Here is a 20,014-nt window from a genome sequence, read left to right as displayed (position 1 = left end):
AAACAGGTATACATGTTATAGGGTTGTATTGTACGTAATGGTTCTATCAGTGTGGAGATAAAAAGATTTAGTCTGATATAAATAGAGTGGCTGGGTGAGCTGCAGAAGGCTTCCTTGGAGAGGAATAGGAAATTAGGTGCTGGCTGCATACATTATACCAAGTGTGGGCTTGCTCGTTTTCTCTTCATACATACATAGTGACTACATTATAATTCACTGTACATCCAGCCTGCATGGCTAGAACTCAATAAGCTTGGAGCACACCACCCATGACTTAATCCCAGTACTACAGTTTTTACAGATATGTGATTTAAAGTGCAATGTATGTTGTTCTTCAACTACATTGCATTATTCCCTGCCCCAATTATATTACAATTTGTCTGCCCATTTCAGCAAGATGACCAAAATATACTGTCATCGGCAAATCTCCCTGCTCCATTCAAACTTGACATCTCACAGTAAATATTATAAAAGTCAACCGTTTGTGAAATCATTAGCAATTTGCTATCTCATCTGTCATGTTCAGTCATGCCGAACTTATTCTTTGTTTTAATCAGCAGGTGTGTAACACAAGTATCAAATGAAAGCTTGTATTAGAGAGATATGGGTCGGGTAACTGGCGGTGTCAACATGCCACGAGAAAGCACATATCGGATGCAAAAGTCATGGTTGTTGTGGTACAGGGTACAAAATACTTAGATTAATTATGTGCTACATAAAATTGGTAGTCCTTGACCTTGACAAAACCAAATAAGGGATCAAAATGTGAACAAAATCCAAATCTGTCTCCATCCATTAACTTCATGCCTCCAACTCCTCCAAGCAGCATCACGTACGAGTTCTGTCCTTGAGCAGAGTATCAGTTTGTGTGACTTAACACAACCATGCTGGTGTCAAAGGCCAAAGTAATATACAATTAAAGACAAGTTGTAACAAAAATGCCAATGCAAGAAATGGAATATAAAAAAAGTATTAGTCCTCATCTGGACCGTAGCTGTTTTGTTGTAACCGAGCACAAGCACACATTGACACACATATTCTCTCTCGAATAGGAATATCTATAAAAAGTTTATTTCTTCAGAGGTGGAAACCGATCTTATTTTGACATTGAGCATTAAAACTAGGTCAGGGTTGAACATCTGCCAAATGCAGGTAAAAATTGTCTGTGGTGGGTAACACTGCCAAGTCACTGGCCCATTAAACAGGTTATGTGTTCTGCTTGAGTTTCTGTATGAGGGGAAAAAAATCATTTAACTGAGCATCTAAAACCTATATAAAGATGTCTTTCATGAATTTGGTAAAGGTGTAATCCAGCCATTAGCTCTGATACCAGGCTGTGAACCATCTCTCTTTTTCTGTGGAAGAAATGTGCGAGAGACAACTACAGAAATATCTCGTCTGTGTGACTTGAGCTGGGCACACACTAGAGGACTATTCAAATCCAAATCAATACTGAAAACGTGGGAGGATAGATTTCACTGATTTTTTTTATTTTTTTTTATCTTTCAGAACTCACACACTAGCTGATGAGGCCAAGATGGCACATCTCATACTGAACAATTATACTAATGATAAATCACTCTCAGAGCTGTTTGATTTTAAAACTGCAGGTGACGGTAAATCAACACTTTGGATACCAACCACCATTATTAAAACTCAAAGAAGAAAAAGACTCACTGTTGTGATCAAATGCAACTTTAGAGCAAAACAACAGGGGAGATTAACTCTCAGGTGCAACTTGTCTGGCTTTTGTATGCATTGTTTTGCGAAAATATTAGTTTTAAAAGACCATTTAAATTTAAAATATTTTAAAAATTAAACAAGAAAACAAGAAAAACCTTTTTTTTTAATATATATTATTGTTTTGGTTGTTATGAGCTGTGAAACTTCCGCTTCCTAGTCAGCTTTACTCTCTTTGGCTGATATGGTTTCTGTCCCTCTCACGCTATAGATTTCCAGTCATAAATATCAGGCATGTTAGATATCAATGGGGAAGTCCTGGCTGGCTTGCCAGTGGATTTTAGGCTAAAGATTGAATCTGCAAATACCACTGACAACAGGATAATCTGGGAAGATGATCATTTCTGAGCAGCATCAAATCAGGACCCTTCCCCCCTGGTTCTCAAGTGGGGCATATCGGACCAAAATTTGGCCAATTATCCACTAGTGTATGCCCGGTCTCGCTAAACATTAAAGAAAAGACAAAGAATGTGGGGATACATTGCCAGCTGATGAAGCTAAACCAGAAAGAAAATGCAAAAGGGAAATGATATAGACATTGAAGAAGAAAATGAAAAGTAAAGTAGCACTCCTTGAGAAATGGTGAGCAGGTTATGGCTGGCTTGGCACCAAGGTTCAAGTTGGTGGGTAATCCTTGACCCCACCTACCCACCCTATGAAAGTTAATGGACACCCCATTAAAGAGAGAGAAGTGTAAACAGAGGATCCAACGCCATTTTATTATACAAAACCTGAATTCCAAGCCGAAACAAAGCTGCGATTTAGTCTCTTAAAATTTCCTGAGTATCCCTGAATCTAGTATGTATGCAGTCGACCCTGTCATCTTTTCAAGTATTGTCACCAACTCTGAGACTTTGTCACATTTAGTGACTTTTCAGGCCCCTGTAGTTACAGATTGGGATGGGAGCCAGCTGTCCTGCGTTGGTCTGTTTAGTAACTCAGGACAGATAAAATGGCTCCAAACATCAGAGACACACCAGAGACTTGGAGGGAGCTGAAGCTGCAGGAACATAGACCTGCATAGCTCTCCCCCCAACAAAAGACTTGAAATTGGATTTTTGTTTTTAGTCTTTTGTCGTTTTTAGTCCCTGGTGTTTTTAATAGTTATTTATTTTATCATCGGGCTGTTGCACCCTCATTTACAATGTGTGTCCGTGTCTCCGTGCCGGAAAGCCCTGGCTGTGGTGTAGACTTGCCAAAACTTAGTAACCAAAAATTGACTAAAGACAAATCTTGACACTTTTTCTGATAACAGGAAAATGTCCATGTGTTGGTCACCAATGCATTGGGTGTCAAATTGATTGACACAATTGATGCCCATCAAAGCAAAAGGCTTATCCTGTTCCATTGTAAACAGTCTTTGTAAAATAGGCCTCTATGGGCCATTTTTATTATTAGGCCCTGAAATCTTTTTTTTTTTTAATTTAGACATTTAGAAGTCGAAACAGAGGCTGTTCGCAATAAGTGAAATACAAAATGTGTTGCCTCAGGTGACCCTTCTTATTATTGCAACTTTCTCTTCCACCCCTAAAGAAATTTGTTTCAAGCCCTGGTTAAAATGTATAAATAACTGCACAGCTACATATCATTTGCCTTCTCACCTTCCACTACTATCCCTGTTTGATACCCAATAGTATTTACCTATCTTTACTACAACTACTATTACTTTCGGCTGCTCCCGTTAGGGGGCGCCACAGCAGATCATCCGTTTCCATCTCTTCCTGTCCTCTGCATCTTCCTCTGTCACACCAGCCACCTGCATGTCCTCCCTCACCACCTCCATAAACCTCCTCTTTGGCCTTCCTCTTCTCCTCTTCCCTGGCAGCTCCATATTCAGCATCCTTCTCCCAATATACCCAGCATCTCTCCTCCACACATGTCCACACCATCTCCATCTTGTCTCTCTTGCTTGGTCTCCAAACCGTCCAACCTGAGCTGTCCCTCTAATATACTCGTTCCTAATCCTGTCCTTCTTCATCACTCCCAGTGAAAATCTTATCATCTTCATCTCTGCCACCTCCAGCTCCTCCTCCTGTCTTTTCATCAGCACCACTGTCTCCAAACCATACAACATAGCTGGTCTCACTACCATCTTGTAAACCTTCCCTTTAACTCTTGCTGGTCCCCTTCTGTCACACATCACTCCTGACACTCTTCTCCACCCACTCCACCCTGCCTGCACTCTCTTCTTCACCTCTCTTCTGCACTCCCCATTACTTTGGACAGTTGACCCCAAGTATTCAAACTCATAGGCCTTCATCACCTCCACTCCTTGCATCCTCACCATTCCACTGTCCTCCCTCTCATTCACACATATGTATTCCATCTTGCTGTTTTTTAATTTCATTCCTCTTCTCTCCAGTGCATACCTCCACCTCTCCAGTTTCTCCTCAACCTGCACCCTACTCTCGCTACACATCACAATGTCATCCATAAACATCATCGTCCACGCAGACTCCTGCCTGATCTCGTCCGTCAACCTGTCCATCACCACTGCAAACAAGAAAGAGCTCAGAGCCGATCCTTGATGTAATCCCACCTCCACCTTGACCCCATCTGTCATTCCAACCGCACACCTCACCTCTGTCACACTGCCCTCATACATATCCTGCACCACTCCTACATACTTATGTGCAACTCCTGACTTCCTCATACAATACCACACCTCCTCTCTCAGCACCCTGTCGTATGCTTTCTCTAAATCTACAAAGACACAATGTACCTCCTTCTGGCCTCCTCTATACTTCTCCATCAACATTCTCAAAGCAAACATCACATCTGTGGTGCTCTTTCATGGCGTGAAACCATACTGCTGCTGCTGATCATCACCTCTCCTCCTCTTAACCTAGCTTCTATTACTCTTTCCCAAATCTTCATGCTGTGGCTGATCAACTTTATACCTCTGTAGTTGTTACAGTTCTGCACATCACCCTTGTTCTTGAAAATCGGTACCAGTATGCTTCTTCTCCACTCCTCAGGCAGCCTCCCACTTTCTAAGATTGCGTTAAACAATCTAGTTAAAAACTCCACTGCCATCTCTCCTAAACATCTCCATGCCTCCCCAGGTATGTCATCAGGACCAACTGCCTTTCCACTCTTCATCCTCTTCATAGCTGCTGCCCTCACTTCCTCCTTGCTAATCCACCACACTTCCTGATTCACTAGCCCCACATCATCCAACCTTCTCTCATTTTTTTCATTCATCAGCTCCTCAAAGTACTCTTTCCACCCTCTCAACATACTCTTTATACCTATCTTTACTAAGAATTAATTTTCGCACTCCTTTATGGATGTGTGCCTGTCAGCTTCTGTTACCTTGGTACTTCTTGATTTTATGTTAATCCTAGTATTAGCCAGTGTTGTCTATTGAGAGACATGACACCATAAATTGGTGCTAAACGCAATACCTAGATAATAATACTTTATGGCCAGTCTCATTACACAACTTGCAGCCAGTGACAGCGAACTAACAATTGCCATGCATTAAAATTAGGGAAAAAGACCTAATTTCCTCTTATGCTTGTGGAAGAACGCCAGTGGATTTTTTTCTTTGTTTAGTTGTTCAATTGATCTTGCCAGCAGCAACTTTCCACAAAAGCACTGGCCAGAATGTCCAAGGGCTCTATTTTAACGATCTAAGTGTAGGTTCTAAAGAGCATTTAGGGTGTGTCCAAAGCCACTTTTGCTAGTTAAGTGGCAGATAATCTGACTGCAAAGTAAGGCACATGGTTCAAAGAGCTTGTACTTGGTCTCTTAATGAATAATAGGTGTGTTTTGGGTGTAACATGAAATAAACCAATCAGAGTGTCATCTCCTATTCCCTTTTGAAAGCCAGGTGTACTTGCACCTTGGCAGATTCCTATTATTATAATGGCGGACTTGCCAAGCAGTAACTGTACTGTGCACCCGCCTATGTGGGTACACATTACTATGTTAATAATGTGCCCATAAAATAACAGTAAAATACTGCACCATTGACTTAAGACCAGGTTTTTGTTGGTCAATTGCCCAGTCGCTTTCCAATGCCTCAAGATAGCAATGCGCCAACAGTGTGCCTGGCCATCTGTCACATAGCTGTGGGTGGGCCTAGGTGGGCCTGGGCCCACCCACTTGGCACTCAGGCCCACCCAAAGACTTCCTTGTTTGCTGGCTCATCCAGTGAATAGCAGTCAATGAATACTGTTTCATTTATCTGACTACGCGACCAGTAAAAATCAAACAATTCTTGTTTTTGGAGCCTGGTCTGCTACATCCGATTGGCCCAAGGACCACGGCCCTGCCTGGAACTGCGCCTGAAGAGGAAACACCGAGGGCAGTCTGACAGGACACAGAAGCGGGGCAGGCTAAGCTAACTGCTAGCCCATGCAGACCGGCGGTTCCGACAGTCATCCTGGCTGGCGGTCGTTCTCTGGACGGCGGAGTTTTTGGACTGTATTGTACTGGGTGGACTGTGTTGTTGGCTGTTTTTGCTTCGTTCTCTCTGTTTTTGTATGTTTTTGGTGGTGTTGTTTCTGGAGGTTTTTTGGATATGTGTTTTTGTGTTGCACTGCTGTGGGCTGGGGGAAACGGAATTTTGTTTCTTTTGTGTACGTACTAGTACATAAGACGAAATGGCAAATAAATTCTTCCTGATTCCTTGTTTCTTGTTTACGATATGATGATGATAGGTCAGATATTGTGTGTGGCAGTTCATTTCGTAAATGCCAGATTGTGAGCAGCCCCTCCTCTTTCAGTGTACAGCCCGCACATTGCACAGAGGAACTGAAGCCTACTTTCTGCTAGCTAGCAGTTGTAATGTAGGTTAAGATAAAAATCATGGCTACACAAAGCAGCTTGCTTAAGTTTGTCACAAAAAAATGTGAGGAGTTGGAGGAAGAGAATTCAGCTCAAGTTGAGGGATCATTCTCAACTCACCACCCACACCAAGTCCCCGTCATCTCCTGCTGGAATCATCAAAAGTACCATGTTGGACTGTAGTAACCTATTGCCTATTTCAGTGTTATTGTTTATTGGGTATAGTTTTTGTTGGGTGTACAATTTGATTTTATGATGTTGTGTGTGTGTGTGTGTGTGTGTGTGTGTGTGTGTGTGAGAGAGAGAGAGAGAGAGAGAGAGAGAGAGAGAGAGAGAGAGAGAGAGAGAGAGAGAGAGAGAGAGAGAGAGAGAGAGAGAGAGAGAGAGAGAAGTCAATGCAGGTTTTTATTTGTCCCCAGAGGGGCAATTGCTTTGTAGCAGCGGCAACATTCAAGCCCTCCACAGAACGCATAAGGCAAATAGATACAACATGTAGTGAGGAGAACAAAGCCAACAAAAACCATTGCAACAGTGTTTATCAAGGTGGAGCTGGTATTACCTCTTACTGTTGGAGTTTAGCAGGGAAATGGCTGAGGGAATGAAGGACTGTTTGTATCTGTTGGTTGTGACTACTGGGTATTTGAAGCAGGAACCAGAAAGCAAGGTCTGAAATTCTTGGTGCAGGGGGTGGGTGCTGTCAGACAGGATGGATTCTGCTTTCCTTAGCATCTGTTTGTTGTATAAATCAGATAGACTTTTCTGTTGGGTACCTGTTATGCTACTGCACACCTTGATCACCTTTGTTCATGCATTTTTCTGTTCGAGGCTGAGAGAGGCATACCAGCCAATAAAAGAAAAAGTAATAACCGACTCAATGAAAGATCTGTAGAACAAAGTCAACAGGGACCTGCCGACACTGAACTTAGCCAGCTTCCTCAGACACAAATGGCGCTGCTGGCTGTTTTTGCATTGCAAATTGGTATTACAATCAAACTTCAGCTTGCTATCAATTATAGTGCCCAAGTACTTGCATGACTCAACAATTTCAACATCATGACCATTAATCGTAGTGTTGACTGGGTTGGAGGGATTATGTCTAAGGTCAATACACATGTCTTTGGTCTTAGTCACATCCAATTCCAAAAGGCTTCCTGACACCATTTGGAGAAATAGTCTATGACAGGACCATGGGACATTTCATTCTCCTTCAGCAGGCTCACTATCACTGTGTCATCTGCAAATTTCACAATGTGATGATTTTTGAACTTACTGCAGCAGTCATTAGTGTGCAGGATGCATAGGAGAGGAGAGAGGACACACCCCTGAGGGGAGCCGGCTGATGTTGAAGTCAAGCCAGAAAAGTGTCCGTTTACTCTCACACTCTGAAATCTGTTGGTGGGGAAGTCCAAAAATCCACCCAACAATGTTGGTGTCCAACCCGAAACGCTCCACAAGCTTCTGCACAAGCAGGTGAGGCTTGTGCAGAAGTGTGTGTGTGTGTGTGTGTGTGTGTGTGTGTGTGTGTGTGTGTGTGTGTGTGTGTGTGTGGGGGGTGTTGTGCAAGTTTACACTTAACAAGAGCTAGCTCAAAGTTCAATTCACACAAATTAAAATGAACTAGTTCACGTTCATAGTTCATCATTTTGAATTTTGAATTAAGTTCAAAGTCCCAAAAATGATCTAGTTCTCGTTCATTTCTTCCATTTTTTTTTTTTTTAAATGAGCTACTCCGATGGTTGGATGCTTCAACTTCCTGTGTCGTTTCAAATTCATTGCCGATGTGTCTGACGTTCGGGCTTTTTTTTTTTTCAGACCTGGCGGGCACAGTTTGCATAAAAATATGCCTCTTTTTTATTTCAGTTGGAATCTGTACTGATTTGTTCATGAAACTCCTTCAAATATTCATATGAACTGGCTTCAGCAGTACCGGTAGCTGCGTCTGAATTGCCAGTTGCACGAGCCGTGCCGTGTGCCGTAAAACACGTCCGTTCATTCCTGTGGGAGTGAACAACGCTCACATTCATTGTGTGTGTGTGTGTGTGTGTGTGTGAGTGTGTGTGTGTGTGTGTGTGTGTGGTTTATGTGGCTACATTCAAGTGTGTCTTGCTCGTGACCAGGACAAGATGATCTCCAAACCCCCCCCCCCCCCGTCTGGACTGTGCACAGCTCGCTGACTGGCCATAACACACACAACACTGTTCCACATGCGCACAGCAAAAGAGCTCTCCTCTCCCACACTCTATTTAATCCAAATACAGGCTAATTAAAAGCCCCACCACCAAAATTCAATCATATTAGAGACATGCTTTCATTCCCAAACTTCAACTTTAATGCTTTGAAGTTGTCCATAGGTGGGCACGATGGTACAGGGGTTAGCGCGGTCACCTCACAGCAAGAAGGTCCTGGGTTCGAGCCCCGGGGTAGTCCAACCTTGGTGGGTCATCCCGTCCTCTATGTGGAGTTTGCATGTCCTCCCCATGTCTGCGTGGGATTCCTCTGGGGGCTCCGGTTTCCTCCCACAGTCCAAAGACATGTAGGTCAGGTGAATTGGCTGTACTAAATTGTCCCTAGGTATGAATGTTTGTGTGTCTCGGCCCTGTGGTGGCCTGGCGGCCTGTGCAGGGTGTCTCCCCGCCTGCCGCCCAATGACTGCTGGAATAGGCTCCAGCATCCCCGTGACCCTGAGAACAGGATAAGCCGTTCAGCTAATGGATGGATGGATGGATGGAAGTTGTCCATAGAACATTGATAACAAACTCGTTATTTAATGATCTGAACATAGTATACATCAGATTTACATGGAAAAAAATACATATTGGGGACCTTAAACAGACCAAACATAGGTGGTGTGCATATACACCTCTTTTTTAGTCAGGACCTTAATCCTGACCGGCTCGTACGAGTCCCCCAGCTCTGGCAGTCTATATGGCGTTGGTCGTGGTGCACTCCCAGGGCTGACGGAGCAGCGGTGGCGGGAGCCGTCGGAGTTGGACCCTCCCTTGACCCAGAGCCCAGGACAACCGGTGTTCCCCTGGTGTCAGCGGCCCTCTGTGTACCTCTATCCATACATTTGACTATGGCTATGAGATGCTGTTAATGTTCGTCTTGGAGCCTGTAACATGACCTCTGATGATGTATAAGGCTTGTATGATTGAACTGTGGTGCATTCAGGCCAGTATAGTTGTAATGGCCTATGCTGGTGAACATGTGCGTTCCAGAATCTATTAAGTATGATTGGTCTTGGATGGGCTAGGCCCACCTGATTTTCTCTGTGTCCACCCACACTGGGACATGACACCACACTGTGACATCTTCCTACACTACAGCTGACCATACCTCATTTTAAGACTAAAACACCCATGGGCACTGACACTGGCGCAAGTATATTTGCTATATAAACAACGTAGGTGCTGGATGGGAAAATGACAACTGCTTCGGTCGGAAACTAGCAAAGACACTTGCATTACGTTTGGTGCCGCTTTATACCGGGTTTAAGATCGAGCCCTAAGTCATTTCCAGTAGCCAGGAACGATGTTCAACTCTCTCTTTAATGAGGTTGCCTCAGCAGGGAGTGGCCAATCTGATAGAAGAGCAACCTGAAACTGAAGCACTCGAGTAAAGGTTAGGGTGATAGTCACTGAACAACAATCATAACAGAGGAAGACAAACATTCATAACAACAATAACACCAGATGAGGGTACTTGTGAAAGTTGCAACAAATCCTGTGTGCAGGAGAAGATTTAGTTTCATTGACGTTTTAAACCTTATGTTTGAACTTTGGTCGGGTTAAAAAAACTGAAGCTAATGCACCCCAGCAAAACCAATTCTTCTTTCGTCATTAGCTGTACATACAGCCAGATATCAGATTAGGAACTGCCAAAGGTTCTCTGGTGTTAGAAACAGCTCTGCACTTGATTTTTCATATTTGATTGTCTTTACTGAGGCAAGTTCAACGTCTGATTAAATATAACGTGATTAAGACACCTATGTGCTGACAGGCATGGGTGGAAGTCCATGAATGCTGGGATGGCATCCAGCGCTTTACCTGTGCCCCCGTTCATAGGGTTAGTGGTTGTGTCAGGAAGGGCATCCGACGTAGAATTTTGCCAAATCGGTATGCGGATTGACAAGACCATTCCAGATCGGCTAAGGTCTGAGTTAACAACAGTCGCCATTGGTGCTGTGCCCTCACAGGGTACTGATGGAAACTATAAAATCCGCTGTGGCGACTCCTGAAAAACAGGGAGAAAGCCAAACGAAGAAGAAGACACCTAGATTTCTTCGAAACATTTTTAGCATTTGCATATCTGCCTTAGCCAGCTTACTTTTGGCTTTTTGAAACTGTGCATTTGAAAGACTATCAGAAGCATTGGACCAGATGTTATTTGAACAATACAAACAAGAATACACCTCACCATCGGCGGTCACTCGGGGTCGAGTATGACTGTCCCTTCTAGGCCCTTGTGCATATCCTTGCAGGAGGACGCCTGTGCATGACAGCTTACTACGTGGAGAGGCTGATACGCCTGCAGCCACCACACGGTCCTTGGCAGGGGGTGGCCAGAGTCAAATGGCATGGAGAACCAAGACGATTGGGGACCACCCTCTGTTTCAGCCTTATCTGCCTTCAGTACCGTTGTAACCAGGAGACATCCTCCGCCAGTTCCGCCGTTGAGATCTTTGTTGGATTGTGCTTCGTCTGGAACCTCCCTCTTGACCTAGCCACCTTGGGTGACCCTACCAGGAGCCAAGCTCCGAATGGCATAGCTCTTGGGATCACTGGAACATGCAAGCTTCTCCTCCACGACAAGGTCATGATCCAGGAGAAGCAATACAATCAAGAATGCACCTATTAGCCAGTTAGCTGGCTAACAGCTAACTATTGGACATATTAGCAATCAGCAATGCTTATAGTGTTCTGCAATAATATATAAAGAAAAATGAAAATAGTAATAATGAAACTAGATATGCAAAGACAGGTGCAGAAGAGGATCTGCCATGTTTGCTTGAGGACCTTTACTGCCACAATTGGGCAGTGACAAGACAGGAAGTATTGGAAGAGCCAGTGTACCATAGACCAGTTATTAAAAGAGCCCAGTGTATATCCAGGTATAAGAGAAATCCTGTTCTCAAACCACATTAGCACTTTAATCTGAAATATTTGCTATTTATAAAATATAAATCTTATATCTTACAGTAAACATGGTAATGGTCTGTTTGTAAAAGCTTTGGAAAAACTGCCTTTGCATGATGTTCTGGATGATAAGATGTTAATTTAAAGCAGAAAACAGATTCACCATTATATGATGTGGAATGGATGAATAAGAATTGTGTCAATACTGTAAATGAATTCATAAGCATTGTGTGGTCTCACAAAATATATTTCATGGCACGGATCATATTGTCCCTGGAGGCTCCTAGCCAGATGGAGAACAAACCCCTTTATTTACATGGTATGTCACACTCGTCCTCCACTTCACCACAAATAAGATTGTGCCCAAAACAAAGCAGTTGGTTAATGACTTCCTTGGCAACTGTGTCAACAATAGAATTGACAAATATGTGATGGGATATTGAAAAAGATTTTGTATTGTACCATTGAAATATCTCTAGTGCAAATTAAATTTCAATTTCTCTTATTGTTTTCATTTTAGTTGATGCTCCTTTTTTTGTGTTGGCATAAAACAAAGATTGTTCTCTGCAGGGCGTTTGTTTATCTCAAGTCAATTTTCCAACAAATATCTCAACAGAATGCTCTGTATATGAATATAACCTTTTTTGAATGTAAATATTATGGAACTAAATATTCATTCCCTGATATGGGACTATACATACTATACTCCTGACTTTAATTTTTTTCCCTTTTTTTGGGGAGAAAAGGGGGGAGGGTTTCCCCCCTTTTCTCCCCAATTGTATCCAGCCAATTACCCCACTCTTCCAAGCTGTCCCATTCGCTGCTCCACCCCCTCTGCCGATCCAGGGAGGGCTGCAGACTACCACGTCTCCTCTGAAACATGTGGAGTCACCAGCCGTTTCTTTTCACCTGACAGTGAGGAGTTTCCCCAGAGGGACGTAGTGTGTGGGAGGATCACGCTACCCCCCCCCCGAACAGGCACCCTGACTGACCAGAGGAGGCGCTAGTGCAGCGACCAGGACACATACCCACATCCGGCTTCCCACCCACAGACATGGCCAATTGTGTCTGTAGGGGCGCCTGACCAAGCTGGAGGTCACACGGGGATTTGAACCAGCGATCCCCGTGTTGGTAGGCAACGGAATAGACCGCTATGGTACCCGGACGCCCCATAAACTCTTGCATATTCTAACAATAACAGCAAACCATACTCCTCATGAATTACTGTTTCCCTTTCCATTTCTCCATTCTCCACAAAATACACTTGCTGTGCTCAGATCAGTGTGAACAGTGTAATGGTATTTAGCCCATGAATGCTTGCCTTCCAGAGTAGCTGTACTGAGTCGGTGTAAGCTACAGATGGGTGGAGTTAAGTCAGGCACACAACCAACTTACATATCTCAGCACTGCACCAAATCGTAAGATTTGAATGCTTGGCACTGTGTTTACAGTATACGTAAGCTTTTGTGTTGACGTAATTGTCAAAAATATTATTTTTACCGGCAAGAATGATGTGCTCTTGATATGATACTTACAGTCGTATTTAAAGTTTATCGTTCGGTGGACTTTTTTTCCGGACCCCATATTGATACACGTGAGTTAAAGTGCAGTATGTTCACACCAGACATGACGGCAATTTTTAACAGAATGAAATCAGCAAAAAGTTGGTGGGAAGAGGCCATAGGGCATCATAAATTGCTGCTTTGCTCCAGACTTTGTGAAATGGTCGCTTGCTCAAAATCAAAAATTTCCAACTTTAGCAAAACTGAGATGTTTGTGGAGAAGAGCCAGTGATCAGTCAGCTAAAAGAGTAACTTAACCTTAGACCATTTTAATGAGTTTGCTTACATTTACAGGTTAAACATTTGCCAGGCTGGTCTTGGTACGCTGTGATGTTGGCATAGCAGGATAAACACAGCTGCAGCTAATAACATTAATATTGGGTGTTTTTGATTTAGGTGTGGCAGCAAATCTATCAGCACTGACAGACAGACAGACAGAGCCAGCTCTAACAGTTGTCAATAGTACTGTCTATTCTGGTTCTTTGGTATCCCTACATGAAACGGACCTGTTATAACTTTTACATTTGGAAGAGACAAGGCGCCAGCTATTCCATTTGAATATCATTTTTGCTCTTATTTAATCGGAAAACCATATAGACTATGCAAGGATAGAGATCCACCATACAAGAATAAAAACATGCAGAACACTCCTGTTCTGTCCCTGACCACGATATGGGTGTTCAGCTAGAATTGGTCCCCGGGCACCGAAGGAAAGGGCTGCTCCTGGCTGCTCCTGGCTGCTCCTGGAGGAAAGACAGCAGGATGGGAAAATGCAGAAGGAACATTTCTTCAGCCACCACACCTTGTAGTCATGTGTGTGTTCTAGTGCGTAGCTGTAAAACAAATAAAGTCTCTCTCCTCGTCAAGAATTCAGAATAAGCACCATGGATAGCGCCCGCCAGCACAAATAAATCACTTTTTGTCCCCCTATTTTCGTTGCAGTAGCAATATTTTACACCACCATTTCATTTTATACTACTCGAAACATTCATTGCTAATGAAATGAAATTCCTCTGCATTTGACAAATGCGACTCGACCTAAATGCATAAACTACATTTTAGAAACGTTGCGCGTCTCTTGTGTGATATCGTGGCAGCGGGGCAGGTAGCGAGAAGTTACATCCCATTTACAAACTATTGAGTGTTAAGGGCACTTTTAAAAAAATAATGTTGGCTGTCGTTTAAAATGGGATGATGTTTGTAAAGCTAGAGTTTTGCTATTTCCCTGTTCACACATGAGGGTCATGTGATATTGTGTCTAGCCCTGTCAAATTTACTCATTCAGGTAACATTTCTTCATTTATTAGAAGATCCTGATTATATAACCATCATGTTTCTTTGTCTTTTGTTCGTTGGTTTCCCGCCACCCACCTGCCTTCAGGAGAAAAGAAGGTCCGATCCTAAAGTGGACACATAGATAACGAGAACACATCAATACCAGGTGTAAATGCAAGGGTTGAAACGTGAGACTGGACCATTCATTATCCAGATAAGCTGTCTGGATCCAGATTGCATGCTAATGTTAGGTATAAAACAAGGCTTTTGTTTTTCCAAAACAGGTTGCGTACGGAAGGCTAACTCAGTGGAAAAAAAGATTTTCAAGAAGAAAAAGCTTTTTGAAAGGTTTTTTGTTCATCTTTAATTGCTTATTCTGCAAGCTGCCGTTTAAATAGACAGAAGCCATACAGTGCTGGGAGGAAAAAATGAAGTTGCCAAAATACAAACAACTTCCAGCCGGTGAACAATGGGGGCACTTGAGTGGTGCAGCAGACTGTTACGCTAGCATCCCAACACTGATCTTCGTTTGAATCCCGGTTGTACCTCCTGCTCTACTGGGTGTTGCAGGTTGAGCAACTGGCAGCACTCCTAGGTGGGGAGCCGGAAGGGGTGTTCTATCTCACCACCGCAAATAGCAACTCCTACAGGTGATGGAGCACCTGCACAGCTGCAGGTGGCTATGGAGGAAAAAGCCTGAGCGCCTCTACAAGTGTTTCTCCTGGAGAAACCTGCAGCTGGCAAGTCGAAAGAAGTGGTTGGCAACTCCCAAGTGTATTTATAATGGAAGTCTACGTCTTCCTCAACTACCGGAGGGGTTGTGCAATGTTGGAACTCAAGAGAAGGGAATTGGGCACGAAAAATTGGGAGGAAAGTGGGGGGGGGGGTGCAAACACTGTCAGTAAGGCCGGCATTTACTTTTTGCATTACAATAGTGACATAACTGGTTTAGAACTATTCCACTTTTGCCATGGTGGAAGTAGTTCGCCATGCATTTCCACACCTCAGAAATGGTAATGTGTGATTAAAGTTGTTGTAGGTAACTTTGGAGAACTGACTAATTTCAACAGCACCCCCCCCCCATCTTCTTCCACTTTCACTCCCGTAACCCCTTCCTCCAAACCAGCTTCATACACGTGCATGTTTGCTGGCAAAATTGGTATTATTGTTGATAACCTTGTGCATATAGACTATATTTCATGTAACCAAAAAACGTCAACCCAGAATACATGCTCTTGAATGCAGTCTGACAGTGAAAATTGTGATTATAAAATCAGATACTTGTCCCAGAAAAAGATTAGAACAGATAGTGTCTTCTATTTGTGTCATGCAAAAAGTATTTTGGCAGCTGTTCTTGTTGGTGGCAAGCAAAGCAGCCATAAAGAAAAGGGGCTAATTAGCAGACAGTGAGGCGTGAGCAAGACGGAAGTTGTTCAAAGTAAGTAATGTAAATGGCAATATGTGAAGAAATGCTAAAAAAAATGCAGATTTATGAACAAAAAGCAGTGATTTTAAAATATATGTACAGTCATCACAGCTGAAATCTTTGATTTCCCTGATCTGTCCATCCCTCTTGCAGTGAGAACTACAAACAAGGTGTAGCGGTAATTTTTGCTCATCTGCCATCACCTCAATAGTAAACAGTTCCAATCCTGGTAGAAATGGCATCCTCAGACCAAAGCACAGGCAAAATACTGTATTACAAACTACATCTGTGTGGGAACAGTGTTCTACTGTAATATTGATTGTAGATTTGGTGCATTAGCTTTCCAACAGAAGCATCGTCATCACCTTTGATCCCCGTGTTGGTAGGCTATGGAAGAGACCGCCAGGCCACCCGGAGTAGGAATATGTTTGCTGCTGCGCCAGTGTTTGTCCTACCCGGTCATAAAATTCAACAAGGTATATGGAGAGTGCCTCCAGCCATGGTAAAGATGCCAATTAGTATTACGTAATCGGACTCTGTAGTCCAGATGGATAAAATAAATGTGAAATAATGGCTGTAAAATTGTCCAGCCACCTCTGCTTATTTACAGTAAGTACAAGTAAATGAAACTTTAATCCACCCCATTCTAGAGCATTTGTGCCCCCACCCCTTCTAAGCGACAGGTTCTTTGAGAAGATGACGACTGTCAGAAGTGCATCGGTCAAAAACCAAATTGTCACCTGTAAAAACAAGAAATCACTCATCTTTTGATTGAAACGTCCATCAAATTTAGTTCCCTATACACCGGGGGTTGCCCACACCCCTCTTCTCCTTGGAGACGTTCGGTGTCAGGAGTAGTGATCGCACAGCTCCAACCAAATGATGGAATGAGTTGGTGAGCACGCGCCTTGGGTATCCCTCTCTGTACTCTGTCAAAGAGAGGCCTCCAGTCACTGCTTAGTGGCAGAAGATGCATTGCATTGCGCTGACATTCGAAATTGTCCCCAAGGTGCTCCACCATTGCTTTGACAGACAGCCCAGCCAGGGAAAGCTGTGCTGTCCTATAATTCACCAGATGTTGTGGGCTCTCTGTGGTCTCATGGATTCCCACTCATTCTCACATCTCAAGACGCACAGAAAGCTGTGTCACTGTCACAATCCCATCTTTTTTTCTTTCCCAACTATCATCCCCTTCAGTTCAATTCAGTTCAGTTTGGTTGGGACTTTTTCCTTCCTCAGTTTTAAACATAAAATGAAAAAGATGTTTGCAAGTTGTCAGGAAAGCACCTCTGCTGGATTTGGCCTTGCAGCCTCCCTCAGAATCACGGCGTAACATAAGTAGTGCATTGGTCTTGGCTACTTTGCTACGTATATTAATTTGTGCGAGACACTTGTGCTAAAAATCATGCTTTTTGGTCGAGGAGTGAGGACTGTCATGTTTGAGGGAGGCTGTTCTTTAACTGGAATACAGTGGGAAAGTTAGCGTCCATATTGCTGGAGTGTCTTGGAGCAAGATGCTGGCATCTCAGCGGCTCAAGAGGTGCAACTCTGGACCTGAGCAGGTGCTCCTATCTTGCCCTAGAGAGGGGCTAGTGAAAACAGGACTAAACTGTCACATCACTGTTATTAGTTTTTATCATTTCTTCGGTGATCTGTCATCAGAAACACTTGACTTATTGGACTGTGAAGGGCTTTCAGAATGCTGTCACACATCACACATTTCATGTATTCACTTTTGGAAGAGCCTTTTAGCCACAGGGACAGTTCACCAGTTGTACTGTAACACATGTTCACATTAACGAGATTCATTTAATGTTATGCTGAAGTATGTTCACTCTATGCCAATGTGATTTCATGGAACACAAACCTAAATCCATTAATCCTTTTTTATCTAGGCATGTTACCAAAATATATGTACCTGCTTAGCTTGATCCAGTAAGAGTAATAGTGACAGGATAGAGTCTACACTAGCATTAACCACCTAGATTATATGCTCATTTTATTAGCCTTTTTTTAATGGTCTTAACACCCCCCCCACCACACACACATGCACACACACACACACACACAGACATCTTTAATATTGTATAATAGCTGTTTTTTAGGGAGAGCATTAACTTAAGCTCTTTTTGGAAAAAAAAAAGAAAGTTTAGCTTGAGGGGTAATATTGTAAGAAATATTCACCATTAATGTTCTAACCAATGCTATCATAATACTAGAAATGGTGACAGTTTAGGTCATATAAGGTTATTCGTTATTTGTTGTATTTTTTTGTACCCAGTAGAGATTGATTTTTGTTTGGCTCACGGAACAGATCCGGGCTTTAAATGGCAGCCAACGCACCAAAGGAAAAACCTCCACCAGCCAGAACTCCCAGGCTGCCTTCGAAAGTACAACAAAACAGCCATGCTGATCTGCTTAGCCTCCCTGCCTCACACCCCCTAATGAACAAGGCCAAAGGAGCTCATGGGGTTAGCCTCTCCTCTTACCCCAACTTAAGATGTCCCCATGTCCCCCTACACTCTCTCTTTCTCTTACACACACACACACCACACACACACACACATATGAATATACACACACACACACACACACACACACAAACAGACATACACCTCCCAAACCACCAACCCTCAGACCAATCTGTCTGTGGCACTGAAGTATTATTAGACTTACACACTCTCAAAGGGGAAACGGTGAGTGCCGAGAGCTGGAAGATGAGATATGCTACAGGGGCTACTAGTTCCATTAAAATGGCATTCACTAGGGCCTTTGTTATCATCGCCGCTGACGTTCTCAGGATGTAGTGGGGCTTGCTGATCCATGACCATCTCATCTATCTTTCAGGATTCGAGGGAACTTGGTGTGAAATTGACACCAACGAGTGCAGCTCAAGTCCATGCCAAAACCAGGGCCGCTGTCTAGACCGGGTCAAACGGTTACAGGTAAGGACAGTTATTTACAACTGCCTTTTCATTCATCTCTGCTATTCTGGTTATGATTCCAGCCTCGGTAGATCATCAGTATTTATCGTAAATTCCTCTAAAGGTAATGCTATTGCTGCAGGTTTCAAGCTCATTGTGTCTGTTTAGGTGACGATAAAACCTTCATCGTGTATGTTTATTGACCATGCTGAGTTACACTTGTATATGGAGCATAACATCTTTGTTTGTTTGAGAGGATGTTTGAGTCATAACATCCATCCATCCATTATCCAAAACCACTTATCCTGCTCTCAGGGTCGTGGGGATGCTGGAGCCTATCCCAGCTGCTACTCATAACAGCTAGCCAGAAATAAATAAATAAATAAAAGTGTTCTTAAGAGTGGCCATCCATCGTGGATAAAGTAATGACTGTTTAAAGTTTATCTGCCGTAGATGAAAGGCAAGTGTACGCTTGTTCTCATAATGAAATACTTGTGTTTTGTTTTCCCATGTGCCTTTGGGGTCGATTTAAGATGATGTTAATAACGTTCTCCACTTGAAATATCTAGCTTAAATGCTAATATTCAACATTTAACACTTTCATAAAGCTTAAGGTTGAGTAAAACTATGAAAATCTTGGCCTCTGCCATATGTGCAATCAATCTAAATGTAATGTGTGGTTAATATCATTAAATTCCAATTGATTTTTTTTATGCCTAGCACATATGCCAGCAAGAAACAAATGGATTTTCAATCCCGCAACTGAGACAAAATATCAATTCTCAATGATTTTTCTTCCCCCAGCTGTGAGTGTAAGGGGGATTTTCTGGCCGTCATTGTGAGGAAGACGTCAATGAGTGCTCCTCCAGCCCCTGCTACAACGCCGGCATTTGTCAAGACCTTGTGAACAGGTTGGTATGAATGAAATGTCTCGTGGATTCGATCTGGCAGAATTCTTTTCATTTATTACATGTTCCCCTCAATGAATGCGGCAACGACGGCCAGGAAACGCATTGTTTCAGAAATGCTGCTTTTGAAATGAGCAGGGAGAGAAATATTTTAAAAAGAAACCCCAGGAGGTCTCCATGAGCTTGGCCAAAGCCTTACAGTTTTCATCCTTGACATATATAAGCTTTTATAGTAGAGAAAGAGAGTGAA

At 43.0% G+C, this 20,014-nt stretch overlaps 1 protein-coding gene across 1 annotated transcript in view; it reads left to right on the top strand.

Annotated features, from left to right (window-relative positions):
- The window catches only part of eys (eyes shut homolog), a 292,598-nt gene that overhangs the window by 137,472 nt on the left and 135,112 nt on the right, over positions 1-20,014 (top strand). The window contains 3 exon segments of the mRNA XM_056292252.1: positions 18,780-18,877; positions 19,310-19,316; positions 19,674-19,771. Coding sequence (XP_056148227.1) covers positions 18,780-18,877; positions 19,310-19,316; positions 19,674-19,771 — 203 coding nt within the window.

This window comes from Lampris incognitus, chromosome 13 (genome assembly GCF_029633865.1).
Source record: "Lampris incognitus isolate fLamInc1 chromosome 13, fLamInc1.hap2, whole genome shotgun sequence".
NCBI lineage: Eukaryota > Metazoa > Chordata > Actinopteri > Lampriformes > Lampridae > Lampris > Lampris incognitus.
The sequence above is the reverse complement of the archived record's forward strand: the minus strand, read 5'-3'. Positions and strand labels throughout refer to the sequence as shown.